This window comes from Engystomops pustulosus, chromosome 1 (assembly GCF_040894005.1).
Source record: "Engystomops pustulosus chromosome 1, aEngPut4.maternal, whole genome shotgun sequence".
Taxonomy (NCBI): Eukaryota; Metazoa; Chordata; class Amphibia; order Anura; family Leptodactylidae; genus Engystomops; species Engystomops pustulosus.
In genome coordinates, this window is record NC_092411.1 from 182,706,062 (window position 1) to 182,723,594 (window position 17,533).

At 41.4% G+C, this 17,533-nt stretch overlaps 1 protein-coding gene across 1 annotated transcript in view; it reads right to left on the bottom strand.

The window, feature by feature from the left end:
* ANTXR2 (ANTXR cell adhesion molecule 2) overlaps window positions 1–17,533 on the bottom strand; it is a 145,352-nt gene that overhangs the window by 39,248 nt on the left and 88,571 nt on the right. The window contains exons 14-17 of the mRNA XM_072114472.1: window positions 14,218–14,265; window positions 13,019–13,108; window positions 10,570–10,737; window positions 9,843–9,923 (exon numbers count right to left, since the gene is read on the bottom strand). Coding sequence (XP_071970573.1) covers window positions 9,843–9,923; window positions 10,570–10,737; window positions 13,019–13,108; window positions 14,218–14,265 — 387 coding nt within the window. The remainder of the gene's footprint in view (window positions 1–9,842; window positions 9,924–10,569; window positions 10,738–13,018; window positions 13,109–14,217; window positions 14,266–17,533) is intronic.

Below are 17,533 nucleotides of genomic sequence, written 5' to 3' on the forward strand. Positions count from 1 at the left end.
AAGTAGAGAGAAGGTTGTTGAGTCAAGTAGGATGAATTAAGTAGGACTGTTGGAAAAGTGCAATTTGATTTAATGGAACAGGTTTGCGGTGAAATAAAAAGTAATAATGAAGGTTTGAGAGTTTTGGGATGTGTTAGAGGATCTGATGATTGTACAACTTGTAAACATGCAAACAGACTCTGAGAACCTCTAACTTTGAATGACGGACCAGGACAGAGTGACAGGGATCCTTCAGAGTGCCGTTTAAGAAAGAGACAGGTGATAAGGGACATTTCAAAGTTTTTGATGTGGAAAGAATTTGAGAAAAATAGATTCAATTATATTTTCCTTGGAGTGAAAAATGGCCCCTGTAATGCAGACTCCACCCCTGTATCTGGTGGTTAGAGAAGATGACACGCCCTACCATTCTTCAGTGGCGGCCATCTTAAGTCGGTTTATTTTTCAGTGGCAGCCATTTTAAGTTATATTCCCTTCAAGTCCCTGAAAGTTGATTGCTGTTGGCAGCCCTAAAGGCTGGTTGTGGGGCTTTGTAGGATAACAGCTGAACCACCCCCTCGGGATTCTGAGCAGACGTTTGAAAACAAATGCCGGCTGGTGATATTTCACCGTTTCGGGCCTCTGCTAGGAGTCTTGGAGTGAGGGATGTTGTTTGATTGAGTATTATTAAAATTTATTGATCCCGACAATTAGAGTAAAATTACTATAAAAAGTGTTGCAATGTCTCTGGTACCTGCTTTCTGGCGTTTAAGGGGTTAACAGAAGGGTGGGGGCTGTTGGAGCTGCGTTTTGTTTTGTGAAGACATGTACATGGCCTTGACGCTGAAGTTCTCCAAAAATCTAGGGCTCTGTCTGAGCTGTGTTATCAGTGTGTGTTCTGTTCTGACCTTGACGCTACAGTAAGTTGAAGTTGTTTACAGAAGGAGGCAGATCGCTGCATTTAGAGTTCTCCCTGACAATCTAAAAAAGACTTGAAGGAATTTATTTGGTTGTGGAACAAGAATACAGTATGATGTGATGTCCTCCTGTGTACCCCATGAACAGACTAAGCAAGAACAAGCCCCCCAACTGTATCACAGAGCCTATGCCTGACTTTTGTTCCTTTTTGATTAAAAACCAACATAAGTGTACCTGGATTTTGTTGAGATGTTGGAGTCTGGCCAAAAGTTTATAGATAGTTAAGAGAATCCTATATGTCTGGATGAGATAAAGCGGAGACGCACACGGTAATGAAAGAGTCCCGTGGGAACAGTTTGCAGCTTTGGGACACATGGGGAATGACCTGACAGTGTAGTGTAGTGGGTTGTTACCAAAGGTGTTAACGGACTGGAGATATCTCTACCAGATTTGCGTATACAGGGATTGATAAGATTGTGACTGAAAGCCAGAGGGAAACAGAGACCAGTTTCACAGACCACGGAAAGGTGACACTGACAACATTTCCAATAGTCTCAACCGACCGACCCAAGTGGGCGTGTTTTCGACTGTGGGGAGGAGACATTACTATAGTGAGTGGCGGAGACGCCCCCAACAGGGCAGGACAAGGGGTGGTGGTAATGGACAAGGGATGTCAGCGAGAACAGTCCCCCCTTCTGAATGGCCCCCCCAAACAGAGTTAGTGCCTTTCATTGTAAAACTGATGTGTGACTCTCCTCTGCTAGTCCGATGATGATTTTAGCCCATTCCCGGTCAAGGAAAAGACCCAGAAAGAACAGCTGGATACCTGTAGGATGGCCTATGACCTCCAAGCTGCCAATGAGTGGTCCCTAGCCCAAACTGGCAGCAGTCCCCAGGGTGATATATTATTCACGGTTATTGATTTGGCAAATGTTTTCCTCTCTGTGCCCCTGCATGAAGATTGCCAGGACCTATTTGCCTTTACCAGTTCAGTATTCCAGTATATCTGATGTAGATTCCCACAAGGGGGGTAAAACTCACCCAGCCAAGAACTACATGGCCCTACTGGGAGTAGACTGGCAGACTAGCCCCTTACTGGATGTTCTCCTTTTCAGTATGCGGAGGACCTACTGTTGTTGTTTGCCAGGATGCATTTATTGACCTAATGTGTTTTCTGTTCCAGAAGGGTTGCAAAGTTCCCAGAGATAAGCTCCAGTACTGCCAGGAGAAAGTGGTCTTGCTAGGCCACTGCTTCTCAGCCACAGGCAGATACCTGACACAGGAAAGAAAGCTGGCAGTCCAGAATGTGCCCCTGCCCTGAGGCCCTAAGCCTCTTCACATGTTTCTAGGACTGGCCAGCTCCTGCAGCCTGGGATAAGGTCTGCTGCCTCCAGACCAATGCTGCCCCTTTCTGACTGAATTGCCTCTTCCCCATTTGCCCTTAGTCAGGAGGCAATTGACGCATTCCATAGCCTTAAGCTGGCAAATCCTGTCTGCCTCGGCTCTAGGCACATCCTATTGAACCAGACCTTTTATTTTATTTTGCACGGAGTATCTAGGCCACAGGTGTCCTAGCCCAGGAATATGGTGGCCTCCCAAGTGGCCCGTTATTAGGCCCGGTTAGACTCAGTCATGAGGGGAGCCCCTCATGTGTCAGTAGCTGCAGCCAGCAATCGGCTCAGCAAGGCCAGTGAGCTGATCCTAGACCCTAAATCACTCCGTTACCGTGAAAACCCCACATACCTTGCACAGTGTCCTCACCCAAGTACAGCCCAAGCATCTGAGCAAAGGCCAGACAGCTCAGACTCCAGTGTGCACTCCTGATTCCTCAGGACACACTGATAAGGTGCACAGCTCTGAATCCTGCCGTTCTGTCACCAGTCTTCCAGGATTCAGAGAGGGGGGAGAGAAGGTGATTAACGCAGATGTTGAGTTTTTTCTCATAGATGGCTCCAGGTTTGCAGGAGAAGACAGACGGTTCTACACTGGATATACAGTGGTCAGTGGCGCACATGAGGTAGTACAAGCAGAACCACTCCCTCCACACAGGTCAGCGCTGGAGGTGAAGTGATGGCACTCAGGGAAGCGCTACAGCTGGTGGAAGGTAAAAGGACAAATATCTACACTCAAGGTATAGTTCTGGGGTCTAAACACGACTATGAACCCATATGGAAGGCTAGAGATTTCCTCACCTCTGCAGGGACCCCCTTTAAGCATGGCACGCTGGTTAAAGAGCTCATGGATGCTCTCTTACTTCCACAAGAGGTGGGGATAATAAAAGTAAAAGCACACACAATTTGGTAACTCCACAAGCCAAGGACAAGTATGTGGCTGACGGGATGGCAAAGGCAGCTGCACAGATGGAACCCAGAGACTGTCCTGAAGTCTCAGCGCTGAGTTCTGAGCTAAAAAGTTTGATCCACAGGTGTTCCAGTGCCTGGTGGCCCGAGTGTCATCAGAAGAGAAGGAAGTGTGGAGGAAAGCTGGAGCCCAGATGCCGATGGGACCTGGATGCTGGGAGAGAGGGTGTGCCTGCCCAGAGCCCTGCACCCGACAGTAAGTCAAGTAGCCCATGGACACACACACATATCCAAAACAGTCATGCTAGTGCTCATAAACCACCAGTGGTTTGCCCCGGGCGTTACTACCCCTGTCACTAGAGTAGTGAAAGCCTGTATAGTCTGTGCCCTCCACAACCCGGGTAAGGTGGTAAAGTCCCCACAGAAGGTGACACCCAAGCTGCTGTATCCCTTCCAGAGACTGCAGATGGATTTTATCCAGCTATCAAAAAGTGGTACGTAGGAGTACGTGCCTGTGTGCATTGATCTCTTTCCAGGGTGGCCAGAAGCTTCTCCCATCACCAAGGCTACTGCCAGAGCTGCAGCCAAGAAGTTGGTGAGTGAGATTTTTCTGCAGGTTTGGACTTCCAGAGACCAAAGAGTCCGGTCGCAGAACCCACTTCACTAGACAGGTAAAGACTCAAACCTTGTCCCTCCTGGGTGTAGAACAGGCCCTGCACACCCCCTGCCCTTCCCAAGTTAGTGGTGGGATTGAAAAACTAAACAGCACTCTTAAGTTAGAGATCCAGGAGGCCATGGAAGAAACAGGGAAACCATGGTGCGAGTGCTTTCCTGCTACCCACTATTCAGTTAGGACCACACCCAACAGAAAGATGGGATTGCCCCCCTTCGAAGTACTCTATGGCTGTGCACCCAGACTAGGCCTCTACTTCCCACAGACTCTATAGCTGATGGCAGGAAACCAGGTGGAACATGCCACACAGTTGAGCCAGGCCTTGGAAAAGGTCTGCAAAAGTGTTTCTGATTCCTTTTTCAGATCCAAACAGAGACCTCAGGACACATACCCTGAAGCCTGGAGACTACGTGGTGGTGAAGAGACACCAGAGAGAGTCTTTAGCCTCGCTATGACGGTCCTTTCCAAGTCCTGCTGACCAGTGCCATGTCTGTGAAGCTAGAGGGAAGTCAGCATGCTTCCATGCTTTCTATTGCAGATTAACCTATTCTTCTTGCTAGCTGGTCTCTTCTGACTGACTGTCTGCTCAGGGACACCCCAACCATGACTATCACTGTATCTATAGGGCTGACCAGGATGCCCCCAGGGTAGGAGACTTTACCTACAGTTGGTGCAGGCAATGACCTTCTTTAACATTGACAGCACAGGTAACCCTGTATTAGCAGTGTCTGATGTGTACAGGATTTGTGGGGATAGAAGAGTCAGGTCAGGCCTAGAGGCTGGGAAGGTGAGTGTACGGTGATAACACTTGTGTATTTCTTCCTCGTGATCCCCAGGGATAAGGTTGATCAGACACATAAAGAAAAGGTAGAGAATCCCAAAGGATTCTGAAGGTCTGAGAGAGAAGCACCTAGATGACAACGTTTATATAGATACAGTGGGAGCACCAAGGGGGGTCCCAGATGAGTACAAGGCCCACAATCAGATATGGGCAAGTCTAGAGTCCATTATTCCCCAGATAGATATGAGTAAAGATGTTGGTTGGGTTAACTGTTTTTATTGTAATCAACAGAGATTTGTGAATTATATCAGAGATGCTTCCCAGAACCGCATGGCTTTGGACATGACCCTTGCTGAGAAGGGAGGAGTCTGTAAGATGGTGGGAGCGGCTTGTCGCATATACAATCCAGATGACATCGCCCCCTATGGATCCATTACCCATGCTCTTGAAAAGATTGAAGGACTGTCCAGGGAACCCAAGAGAAACTCGGAAGTGGACGCTATATCCTTCACTTTGTGGATGGGGGATTGGAAGGGTTTCCTTTAAGTGCGGATGATATTGGGGATTGTGATTTTGCTCTTGTCACTTAGTGTGTGTTATGTGGTCCCCCCCATCAAGTCCACCTAGTATCATGGGTATCAGTAGTTAGACAAGCCAAAGACCCCTTACTCAAGTTACCTAAATTTGCATAATCAAGATATCCCTCTAAGATCAACCACCCCTGAAACATATCAAGGAGCCCCTGGAGTAGGGAAAGGTAGAGTAGAGATTTGATTCCCATATGTGAAAGTCCACTAAATGGGGGCACACCCAACAGGGGTCTGCTGTCATCCAACTGGTGAAGAGGAGAGCGATGCACATATGGGCAGATCTGTAGGTCCTTCTAGACTAAGAGTAGCTGAGAGAAATTCCAGGATTTAGGGGGGACTGTTAAGGTTAACCTGCTGATAGATCAAATCCTGTCATTTCTACTTGTTCTATTTTCCTAAAATCATTGTAACAGAGACTTCATTATAAGATGGCGCCGGCATCGTGATCATAATGAAAACAATTAAGGCTAAAGAATGTCAACAAGACTTTAATCCTGACGTCAATAAGCAACAGCAAGGAAGTTCTCCAATCAAGAGACTACACGAGCTGGGAATTCTCCGCCCCTTCTGCTTCTTCCTTAATTTCTATATAGTTTTGTGAAACCAAATAAAGTTCTAGCAGTGCAGATTTGCCATGGCCATGATCGCATGAGTGAGATTTAAATCAGCAAATGTGTCTGAATTAATTTCTTATGATGTGCACACATGCTTATTGATTAGAAACACGCAGCCAACGCACACTAAAAGAGGATGTCTTGAATCCTACCCTAACACAAGCACAATCTCCATTACAAGCAGCAGCTGCTCCACTGTCCATGTCCCTTGTTTGTGTCGTCCTTCATTTTAACACACTGGCAGTTCTTATCACTGTGCTATAAAATGGTGCAAGTATACACCAACAGTTAGGCCCCTTCCACACTTGCGTTGCAGATCACGTCAGAGTTTGATCAGGGTGCGATCAGGGTTTGGTCAGTGAAAAACGCACATTTTGCATCAGAGTGCAATCAGTTTTCAGTCAGTTTGTTCAGTGTCTCAGTTTTTCACGCGCGTTTTCAATGCAATTTCAATGCGTTTTTCACACGCAGAAAATGCGCGTGAAATGGACTCAGGACTGAGCTCTATCTTTTCTATGGCAATTGATGCGTGAAAAACGCATTGCACTTGCATTGCACTTGCAAGTGTCTCAGAGTGCAATGCGTTTTTGATGCATCTCCATAGACTTCTATGGTGCGTTTTTCACGTTAAAAAAACGCACGTGTGTGCATGAAAAAAAAGTCTGAAAAGACCCATTGGTTACAATGGGTCAGAGCGCAATGCAAGTTCTGCGCATCAAAAGCACGCGCAGAAAACGCGCGTGAAAACGCAAGTGTGAAAGGGGCCTTACTGCACCCAACTTTCATTCTTGATCCCTCCTCTCGGGGCCACACATCACTACCCATACTGTCTTCTAGAACTGTTACATTAATAGCATTTTATTTTTTTATTTCACTTTTTGATTAATTTTTTAATTATTATTATTATTTCTTTATTTCATTTTTTATGTCATGTTATTATTTTAAGTTACTTTCCCTAGCACATTTTTGGCAGGGCATCTCCCCTATTATTACCTTCATTTGGCAGTACTCTATCCTTTACTACCCCTATTTTACAGCTCTTTTTGGGTCCAAATTTATTTCAAGGGGGTCGTGTTTGGGTTCAAGATTGACATCATGTTTTTGAATGCTTGATTAAATGTTTGGACAAACTTGTCAAACCTGAATTTTGAAAATCTAGACCTTGAAAACATCACTAGAGCTAGACCTAGAGAATATTTCCTTTGATGATTCAGCTTTCTAATGAGACTTATTCTGTAAATTAAGTAATTAGGGGGAGTTTGGCTTCATTGCAATCTCTGACTTTATTTCATCAGTTCTCATATCTCTTTTCCAGATGATTCCACAATGATGGGTCATGAGAAAAGTTAAACTGTAAGGTGTTAACCTTTGTTTAGGCATCCTTTCCAGCTTTATCAACTTACTGGTTTATTAGGTAAAATTTGCTGACAGGTTCCCTTTAGGTACTGTAGCATATTTACTTATACTATAGATTTATGCAAAGTATGTTGAAAAGTAAAAATCTGTTTATAGGACTCTATGTAATGTTCCATATAGGAAGCTTCTGATTCCAAATATCTGACATGCAAATTTGAGAATACAGTAACCAATATTCTCAAATACACAGAAGAAAACCACCAAATAAGTACATAAAATTGTCTTTCCCTACCATCAAAAAGGTTAGAATGTTATTGAATTGCAGAAACTCGGATACAGAAACTATCAGAAAGTGCAATATTGATTCTGTGCTAATTGTGTACATCATGAAAGTTTGCATCATCGTTTACGTAAAGCTTTAAGAATATTTTATTTGACCGTGTTTGGATTTTATATAAGTCGATGTGAAAAATGTTTAATGGTGCTTAAATTGAAGAATATATCACAATTGATGCATGAGTATTTAGGCAATGAATAGTTCATTGGAGTAATATAACCTGAAGGTGAATGTGACCTCAAATGGAGAATGGCTCTGCAGAGACTTGAATCATGACAGGCGTATTGAATTACTTTCTTACTTTTCCATACTATTTTCTATCTCAATCACTTTCACATAAGCAAAAGTTCCTAGTAATGCATCATTTATAAATTACCTTGTTAGTGCATAAAACAAAACACTGCTTTGAAAACAATACCAACTCCTGCTGCGGACTCCAGCATGTTTGATGGAAACCCTTCAAAAGAGTTCATGGCTTAATGGAGGCTGTTTACGTGGGGACTTCGATCTGTACCTGCTGTCCCCTGTCACTCCCTGGAAACTTGGCGGCAGATGTTGTTGCGTTAAGTTGCCTCTGAAGTGGCTTTCTGTCCTAGTCTCCTCACCACAACAGAGTCAAACTATATTAGATCTCTTTATTTGTGCCTCAGGCAAGTTTGGGAGCGCAGCTGTGTCCACCCCCTCTTTACCTTTGGTGTTTAAACCCCCCAGGCAGCAAGTGTGAGACCAAAACTGTTCTGCCACTCTTAACTACATCTGCTGACAATCCAGCAGCCTCGCTGCAGGCTGGTGAAGACCCACGCCTCTGCTCTGAACAGATGTCAGAGACAACCTGCTAGCTCGCACCTGTATCGGCTTCCATAACCTTGCGGTTTGCCAGCTGAAAAATTTATGACTCCCAGGAATTCTTACCATAATCAAAGCCCTTTCTCCTGATTTCTAACTCTGAATGTGTGCGGCCTTCTCAAATACTGGGCCACACTCAGAACTAGCAGACAGCAGTGGGAGATAGCATGGATGTGGAGGGGGTCTAGATGTGTGAAGCCTTTCATACACCATAGTTAAGTTTGCAATATATTAGTGCTTATTAATGACTGCACAAAAGAAAATAAATGCCAGAGTGCTTTGTATCTTTATATCTATCTATTGTATTTAGTCTAACAGCATCTCTAGCCATTGTGTGAAAAATCAAGGAGAACTTCACCAAAGAAAAATGACAAATCGTAACAACATGACTCTCTTTAACATCTTATTAATAATAAAGAAAAAAGTTTTAAATTCTTTCTAAGAGAAAGTTTATATCAGACAAGTGACACTCCGAAATCATAACTATCATTACTAAACTTAGCAGTATCTCAAGGCATTTGAAATGGTGCCAGTTTGTTTCTTTCCACCCTCTGCCAAATCATGACAGATCTCACAGCCTCCCTTTCAAGTCCACAGTGCCCTGAGAATGGCACAGTACCCTGCTGCTTACATGACTTTAGTAGAACAGCCTGCAAAGTCTACAAAGAGCATAACATGTACTGCTTTGGCAGAAAATGCTTTCTGTATTTTGTAATACATAAACTGCACTTATATGCTAGTCTATAAACAGCTAGATTTATCAATAGACGGTAGGGAATAATTTAAATACTAACATGTTCACTGTATTCCCTGATAGGATGCGCATTGTACACATTTATATCATTTAGATTTTCAGTTGATTTCAATCTATTGTCACTTTTTTACTTGTCATGTGACTTTAAGACAATATACCTATGGGTACATTTATAGTTCTTCCAGTATTATGTATCATACAGTTAGATAAATTAAATATATAAGATGCAATCCGAGCCTTATTTGTCAGAATTTTATGAATTAAAGAAGTGTGTACTAGCACCCTATAAAATAGGTGATCTATAATCCTTAGGTAAAAGTATTGGAATACTATTATAATTCTTTCCTAGTAAATTTTTATCCTCATCTTTTCTTTGAAACAAAAGTGCATGAATGGCTGAGCGCTTTTTAGTACTGTTTTGGCTAACCATGTTTTACTTTCACTTTAGGTTTATTTTTATTAAGGTTTCAAAATCTTTTTTTTTTATTTAAAAAAAAGAAACAGCATAAATGTTCAGAAAACTACAACAAATTCAGTAGTTGTTATTGTTGTTCTGAATTTTTATTAAATAACCCAGAAATACCTGTCTCCATCATTTTAATTGTGTTATTTGTGGTTAAAAAGAAACTACAAAAAGGACAAAAAGTAATAGTGTTAAACCATCATACTCTTTTTAGTTTAATTAAATAAGTTTTACCTCGTCTCCTTGTTGAGGACGCATTAAAGACACACGATCATACTGCCTTCGTAGCAGAGCCCACAGTGCATCAAGCCGACCCTTAATGCAAAGACATTAAAATATAGGTCAACTTCAGTTTAAATCAACTGATCTATTGATCCAGTCTGGCAATAAAACAAGATCATATTTTTTCATGGATGTCCAAATGGAAATTCAAAAATCCATGGACGTGGCAAAAAATGACCATTTGTATTATATGTGCACTTGTTTGTGCATTTTTCTGCAACTTTTCCACATCTGCATCACAATTTGTGGTGCACTGTTTTTAATGGATTCACTGTTTTTATCTAACGAATTAGCTGTTCAGACTAAAGTTAACTGTAGTTGCCATATGAGACTTTTTTAAAAAAGTCACAGAAAATTGCACAAAAGCTCACCTGGTCTCAGGGGAGAACTTGGAAGGAAGAAGCAGGACAAACAACTTTGACACTTTTTTGTTTATAAATTAGAGGCTCTTTTTTTTTTAAGCCACAACCAAAAAAGGCAGTAATGTTAGACTAACAGGCCCAAGAAAATCTGAGACACATTAAACTAAGAAACAAGACAATAAAGGAACTAGATATATCTCCCACCTTATTTTATTCAGTCATTAATGAATATATTCTGAACAGAAATATTGTTTATTTGGCTTATATCAATTCCAGTGTTTATATTATTTACTGTTTTTTATCTCATAAAAACTTACCTTGATAGGAGTGTACCATTTTGTCTGAGATGCTGGTGAGGTATTTTTAGGCTTTGCAGATTTAGGTGATATGGGATCATCCTCTTCCTCTGGCATTGTCACAACAGCATTTTTTGCTTTCTCTAACCTTGCACCTTCTTCTGTAGAACCTTTATCTCCCCAGCGCACCTAAAAAAAATGTGTATACTATATATGTAAGTGTGTAAAAAAAAAATATTTGTCCCAGATTTTTTACAATCCCTGACAGAGTTTACAGTATGTAACAAGCTCATAAGGAAACCAAGATTATCCATAAACTTGGCTATAAAATATTCAATATGAGGCTTGTATTTCTCTTTTGATATTAATAGATTTTTTTATAAAACACATTGGCCATTTGGATCAGTAACATATATGGTAAAAAAGTGGCTAAAAAATTAGAAGCATGTACCTGAATCTTAGGCAAGTTTTTTTCAAATCAATTTTTGTGTTAATAGCTACAAACCTGTACAAACTCCCTTGATTTTTAGATATTTTTGTCATCACTTTTTGGGGGTGATAGATTGCGATTGTATTTATGAATAAAATACAAATCTGGTAATAATTTGGTAAAGTGCATTTTATAAAAATTTTAGACAGATGCTACGGCACATGCTGGCAAGAAATTAAAACACTAAATGTATGAGGGAAAACTCCTGACATGGAATCCTACATACAATATAATTTCTGAATTATATAAATTAAACATATAAAGTAATTAAAAATGTAATTCAGAGATATGCACAGAACAAAAAACTGTATGAATTACTTGGAAAGTGTTTAGCTTGATTACATAATAATGGTCTTTTTATTCCATATTTCCTGTTTCACACATTTGTGACTAACTGTAATTTTTTCCATAACCACCAAACAAAGCTCCTCACATAAGCTAAACAGAGCCAGAACAGTATATTTTCATCTGATGTTGAGATGAAAGGAAAGATAGTGAGAACATTCTTCCATAGCTGTTGTACTGTAAGGAAATGATGTTATAACTACATATTATATGGATTGTTCGTAGTCTAACTCTTTAAAAGTATTGTGGTTGCACATTCTTTCAAACAAAGAATCTCTAAATAGTATATTTAGAATCAACAAAAATACAATTAACAGTATTAATATGAAAAAAAAGACATTTACATGTTACTATAGAACAGTGATGGCGAACCTTTTAGAGACCGAGTGCCCAAAACTACAACCAAAATCCACTTATTTACCATGAAGTGCATGGCATTTCAAGTAGTAACTTATTGCTACCTGTTCTTCAACAACATTCATTTGTATTGGCTCTCCTAAGGCCACTAACAGAGTTGAAAGAAGGTGGGCAAATTCAGACCATCATTGTAGCTTCTCTCCAGAAAGAATGGTGGGTCCTGCTGGAGGATCTCCAAAGATAATGCAGTTCTGTTCACTGACCTTCTCTCTTTTCCTGCAGTTCAAATAGTCAATGAAATGTCGCTTTAAAATAGCTTTGAGAGCAGAACCTTTTAAGTTGCTTGGGACTGCAGGCAGATTTGGTGGATTTGATCATGTTTGGTGAAATTGGGACAATGGCCTGAGTGCACACAGAAAGAGCTCTAAGTGCCACCTCTGGCACCCGTGCCATAGGTTCGCCACCACTGCTATAGAATATAAAATGTACTATATTCATATGGCTTATATGAGCTGAGTGAAAAAGTTTGAAACATCCTAAAAAATGTTTTTGTTCATGTAGAAGACACTGGCTCCACTGTCAGTCTGTTTTTTAATGTTCTTAAAATATTTGAAGTGAAAGAATATTTAAAGTAGGTTTTCTGGACTGTCAAGATCGGTGGTATTGAACCCAATGATGGAGTAAGCCGACACCTGGGAGTGGAGTCTAAGTGGCACCTGGTATTCACCAGAGCCCGCCGCAAAGCTGGTTGGTCTTGTGCCAGGTCACTCCATAGGCGCAACTTGCTTACGGCAGTGGCCAAGGCGGGGTACAAGAAACAGCAGTCAGAATCAGATTCGTCGTCAGGCAGAAGGTCAAGACAGGCGGCAGAGAATCGAGGTCAGGAAAGGAAACGAACAATTACAACGGGTAATCACAAGATTCACAATAAAATGTTTTCTCAAAGGCAACAAGGCACAAAGATCTGACAGGGGTCACAGAAAGAGGCTACAGGCTACAGCCAAAGTGCAAACAAATCATAGGATCAATAGCCCAAGATGTTCATAATCAAATAATGATGAGTACAGTATCCCATTAATCAGGGTAGACCTGTAAAATAGTAGTCCACCAAAGTTCCATAGTAAAAGAAACAAAAAGGTTAGGCAAAATGAAAATACAATGAAAATAAAATAAAATGAAATATACATCAAACCTTATATGCTCTTTTGTATTGTAAAAAAAAATGCAAACCAAAAAAATTAAATGTTACATCTATCTGATGTAAAATGTAACACAAACCTCCATTCTTTTAATGCCACCAACACCACGGCCACCATAGTAGCTTGCGTCAACGGTAGGCCATTTTTTATTTGCAAGTACTTGTGGATCCTTTAAAAATAAATGTACATAGGAGGTATTAATAAGATGATAAAACAAATCAAGCACTGTACAAACTGATGGTTTATGCAAATATTAACTACATAGGTCTCACAGGTATATTTGTTTACATGCCCTCCCTCAGGGTAACAGTAAAACCTGCTGTTGCAACCCCTTGGTGCCTCCCTCCCCTGAAATGGAGTCGGCAGCTAGAAGGTGGGGGAGTCTATATACTGTTTATGTAAGTGTGTATAATGCATGCATATGTGTGTATATATACTGTGTATGCTTGTGTTTTTAATCCATTTATGTGTATGTTTACTAGTATGTAAAATGCACTTGTGTGTGTGTGTGTGTAGTAATGGTAATGTATCTCTGTAGTTATCATGGTTCTTGTACTATATCTATGCAGTAATCTTGGTTCTGGAAATCAGGTGTGTAACTACAGCGGTAGCAGCCATAGCAGCGGCCAATGGTCCCTGGCATCTGACTTGATATCTTACAGCATAATGTACATAACAGTGTACATCTTCCAAATAAAACAGCATAAATCAGCAGCTCAGGTAAGATATGACAGGGAAAAGGGAGAGGACAGCAGAACGACAGCGATCTAGGGATCTCTCAATTGTACTCCCTGCCATTTACATCCCCTGTGTGCTCAGTATGTTCTAGCAACGATCTGTGTTTAAATGTATGGAATATAAATATGTATATTTTCTGAGTGGGCAGGGAGGCCCTAGTCAGAAGTCTGCTATGGGGCCCTGTCTCTCCAAGTTATGCCCCTGCTGGTAATGTATCTATGTATTAAGCTTTGTTCTGGTAATGTATCTATGTAGTAGGTTTGGTTCTGGAAATGGGGGGGGGCTGTATTGGACATTTTATTGATGAGGGGAGGCTGCTGCTGGACATTTTATTAAAGAGTAAGTGCTGTATTTTTCACCCTAGGCTTATACTTGAGTCAATAAGTTTTCCCAGTATTTTGTGGCAAAAATAGGTACGGCTTATACTCAAATATATACGGTTAGTCATAAAAATCTTTAGAATGTTATTAAAATATTTTTGCCATAAATTCAATTTTCAAATTTTAAAACCTTCTTTTATAAACAATATTCTGCAGTTACCTCTTCCACAGGTGCTGGAGGAGGTGGTGGTGGTGGATCTTTAATTACCTAGAAAAAAAAAACATGTCCAATAAATAAACATATGCAAATATGCCAAAATCATTTACCAAATCTTTATTTAATCTAAAAATATTTTGTTTTTTTCAATTGAGATAACAAGGGAGTATAAGCACTACAATTATGTGGGGAAGAATGTACTTTATAAGCTGTATAAATTCATTCAATTTGAACTACACTGTGAATTGAGGAAAGGATTGTCTTTTTATTTTTATAAAATCTTTATAACACAAACAATGTTTTTAATAAGAAAAGTTAGTTGTTTATGTACCATATTTTTGGACTACAAGAAGCACCCCATATTTAGACATTAAAAAGGAAAATGTATTTGATACCTATTAAATATTTCCTGGTGGTCACACACACACACATCTTTGCCATTAAAGGGGTATTCTCTAGAGATGAGCGAACATGCTCGTCCGAGCTTGATGCTCGGTCGAGCATTAGGGTACTCGAAACTGCTCGTTACTCGGACGAATACTTCGCCCGCTCGAGAAAATGGCAGCTCCCGCCGTTTTGCTTTTTGGCGGCCAGAAACAGAGCCAATCACAAGCCAGGAGACTCTGCACTCCACCCAGCATGACGTGGTACCCTTACACGTCGATAGCAGTGGTTGGCTGGCCAGATCAGGTGACCCTGGGATAGACTAGCCGCTGGCCGCGCTGCTCGGATCATTCTGTCTCTGGATGCCGCTAGGGAGAGAGCTGCTGCTGCTCAGGGAAAGCGTTAGGGTGTTCTATTAGCTTACTGTTAGGCAGGAGTGATTCTCAAAGAACCCAACAGCCCTTCTTAGGGCTACAATAACGTTCTACTTTTTTTATTTTAATTTGCATATTTTACCATTTTGTGAGGAATTAGCAGGGGGACTTGCTACCGTTGTGTTTAGCTCTTAGTGGCACACATATCCATAGCAAAGACCGAAGTGGGAAAATTCAGTAGGGGTTGGATTTCTATTAGGCAATAACTCAGTGTCATCTCATCTGGCATAGTACTGTGCTTCCTTTGATACTTGGCTAGAAAATAGCCATAGGAGAATACAAACAGCTTCTTGAAGCCTACAGTAGCGTTCTATATATTTGATTTCTGGTTGATCTGCTGGTGGCTGTAGTTTCTGCAGTGCATGTACTTGCCAATTCTGAGCAATTTGTAGTGAGACTTGCGACCGCTGTGTTCTGCGCTTAGTGGCGCACATATCCATAGCAAAGGCTGAAGTGGCAAAATTCAGTAGGGGTTGGATTTCTATTAGGCAATAACTCAGTGTCATCTCATCTGGCATAGTACTGTGCTTCCTTTGATACTTGGCTAGAAAATAGCCATAGGAGAATACAAACAGCTTCTTGAAGCCTACAGTAGCGTTCTATATATTTGATTTCTGGTTGATCTGCTGGTGGCTGTAGTTTCTGCAGTGCATGTACTTGCCAATTCTGAGCAATTTGTAGTGAGACTTGCGACCGCTGTGTTCTGCGCTTAGTGGCGCACATATCCATAGCAAAGGCTGAAGTGGCAAAATTCAGTAGGGGTTGGATTTCTATTAGGCAATAACTCAGTGTCATCTCATCTGGCATAGTACTGTGCTTCCTTTGATACTTGGCTAGAAAATAGCCATAGGAGAATACAAACAGCTTCTTGAAGCCTACAGTAGCGTTCTATATATTTGATTTCTGGTTGATCTGCTGGTGGCTGTAGTTTCTGCAGTGCATGTACTTGCCAATTCTGAGCAATTTGTAGTGAGACTTGCGACCGCTGTGTTCTGCGCTTAGTGGCGCACATATCCATAGCAAAGGCTGAAGTGGCAAAATTCAGTAGGGGTTGGATTTCTATTAGGCAATAACTCAGTGTCATCTCATCCGGCATAGTACTGTGCTTCCTTTGATACTTGGCTAGAAAATAGCCATAGGAGAATACAAACAGCTTCTTGATCTTGAAGCCTACAGTAGCGTTCTATATATTTGATTTCTGGTTGATCTGCTGGTGGCTGTAGTTTCTGCAGTGCATGTACTTGCCAATTCTGAGCAATTTGTAGTGGGACTTGCGACCGCTGTGTTCTGCGCTTAGTGGCGCACATATCCATAGCAAAGGCCGAAGTGGCAAAATTCAGTAGGGGTTGGATTTCTATTAGGCAATAACTCAGTGTCATCTCATCCGGCATAGTACTGTGCTTCCTTTGATACTTGGCTAGAAAATAGCCATAGGAGAATACAAACAGCTTCTTGAAGCCTACAGTAGCGTTCTATATATTTGATTTCTGGTTGATCTGCTGGTGGCTGTAGTTTCTGCAGTGCATGTACTTGCCAATTCTGAGCAATTTGTAGTGAGACTTGCGACCGCTGTGTTCTGCGCTTAGTGGCGCACATATCCATAGCAAAGGCTGAAGTGGCAAAATTCAGTAGGGGTTGGATTTCTATTAGGCAATAACTCAGTGTCATCTCATCCGGCATAGTACTGTGCTTCCTTTGATACTTGGCTAGAAAATAGCCATAGGAGAATACAAACAGCTTCTTGATCTTGAAGCCTACAGTAGCGTTCTATATATTTGATTTCTGGTTGATCTGCTGGTGGCTGTAGTTTCTGCAGTGCATGTACTTGCCAATTCTGAGCAATTTGTAGTGGGACTTGCGACCGCTGTGTTCTGCGCTTAGTGGCGCACATATCCATAGCAAAGGCCGAAGTGGCAAAATTCAGTAGGGGTTGGATTTCTATTAGGCAATAACTCAGTGTCATCTCATCCGGCATAGTACTGTGCTTCCTTTGATACTTGGCTAGAAAATAGCCATAGGAGAATACAAACAGCTTCTTGAAGCCTACAGTAGCGTTCTATATATTTGATTTCTGGTTGATCTGCTGGTGGCTGTAGTTTCTGCAGTGCATGTACTTGCCAATTCTGAGCAATTTGTAGTGAGACTTGCGACCGCTGTGTTCTGCGCTTAGTGGCGCACATATCCATAGCAAAGGCTGAAGTGGCAAAATTCAGTAGGGGTTGGATTTCTATTAGGCAATAACTCAGTGTCATCTCATCCGGCATAGTACTGTGCTTCCTTTGATACTTGGCTAGAAAATAGCCATAGGAGAATACAAACAGCTTCTTGATCTTGAAGCCTACAGTAGCGTTCTATATATTTGATTTCTGGTTGATCTGCTGGTGGCTGTAGTTTCTGCAGTGCATGTACTTGCCAATTCTGAGCAATTTGTAGTGGGACTTGCGACCGCTGTGTTCTGCGCTTAGTGGCGCACATATCCATAGCAAAGGCCGAAGTGGCAA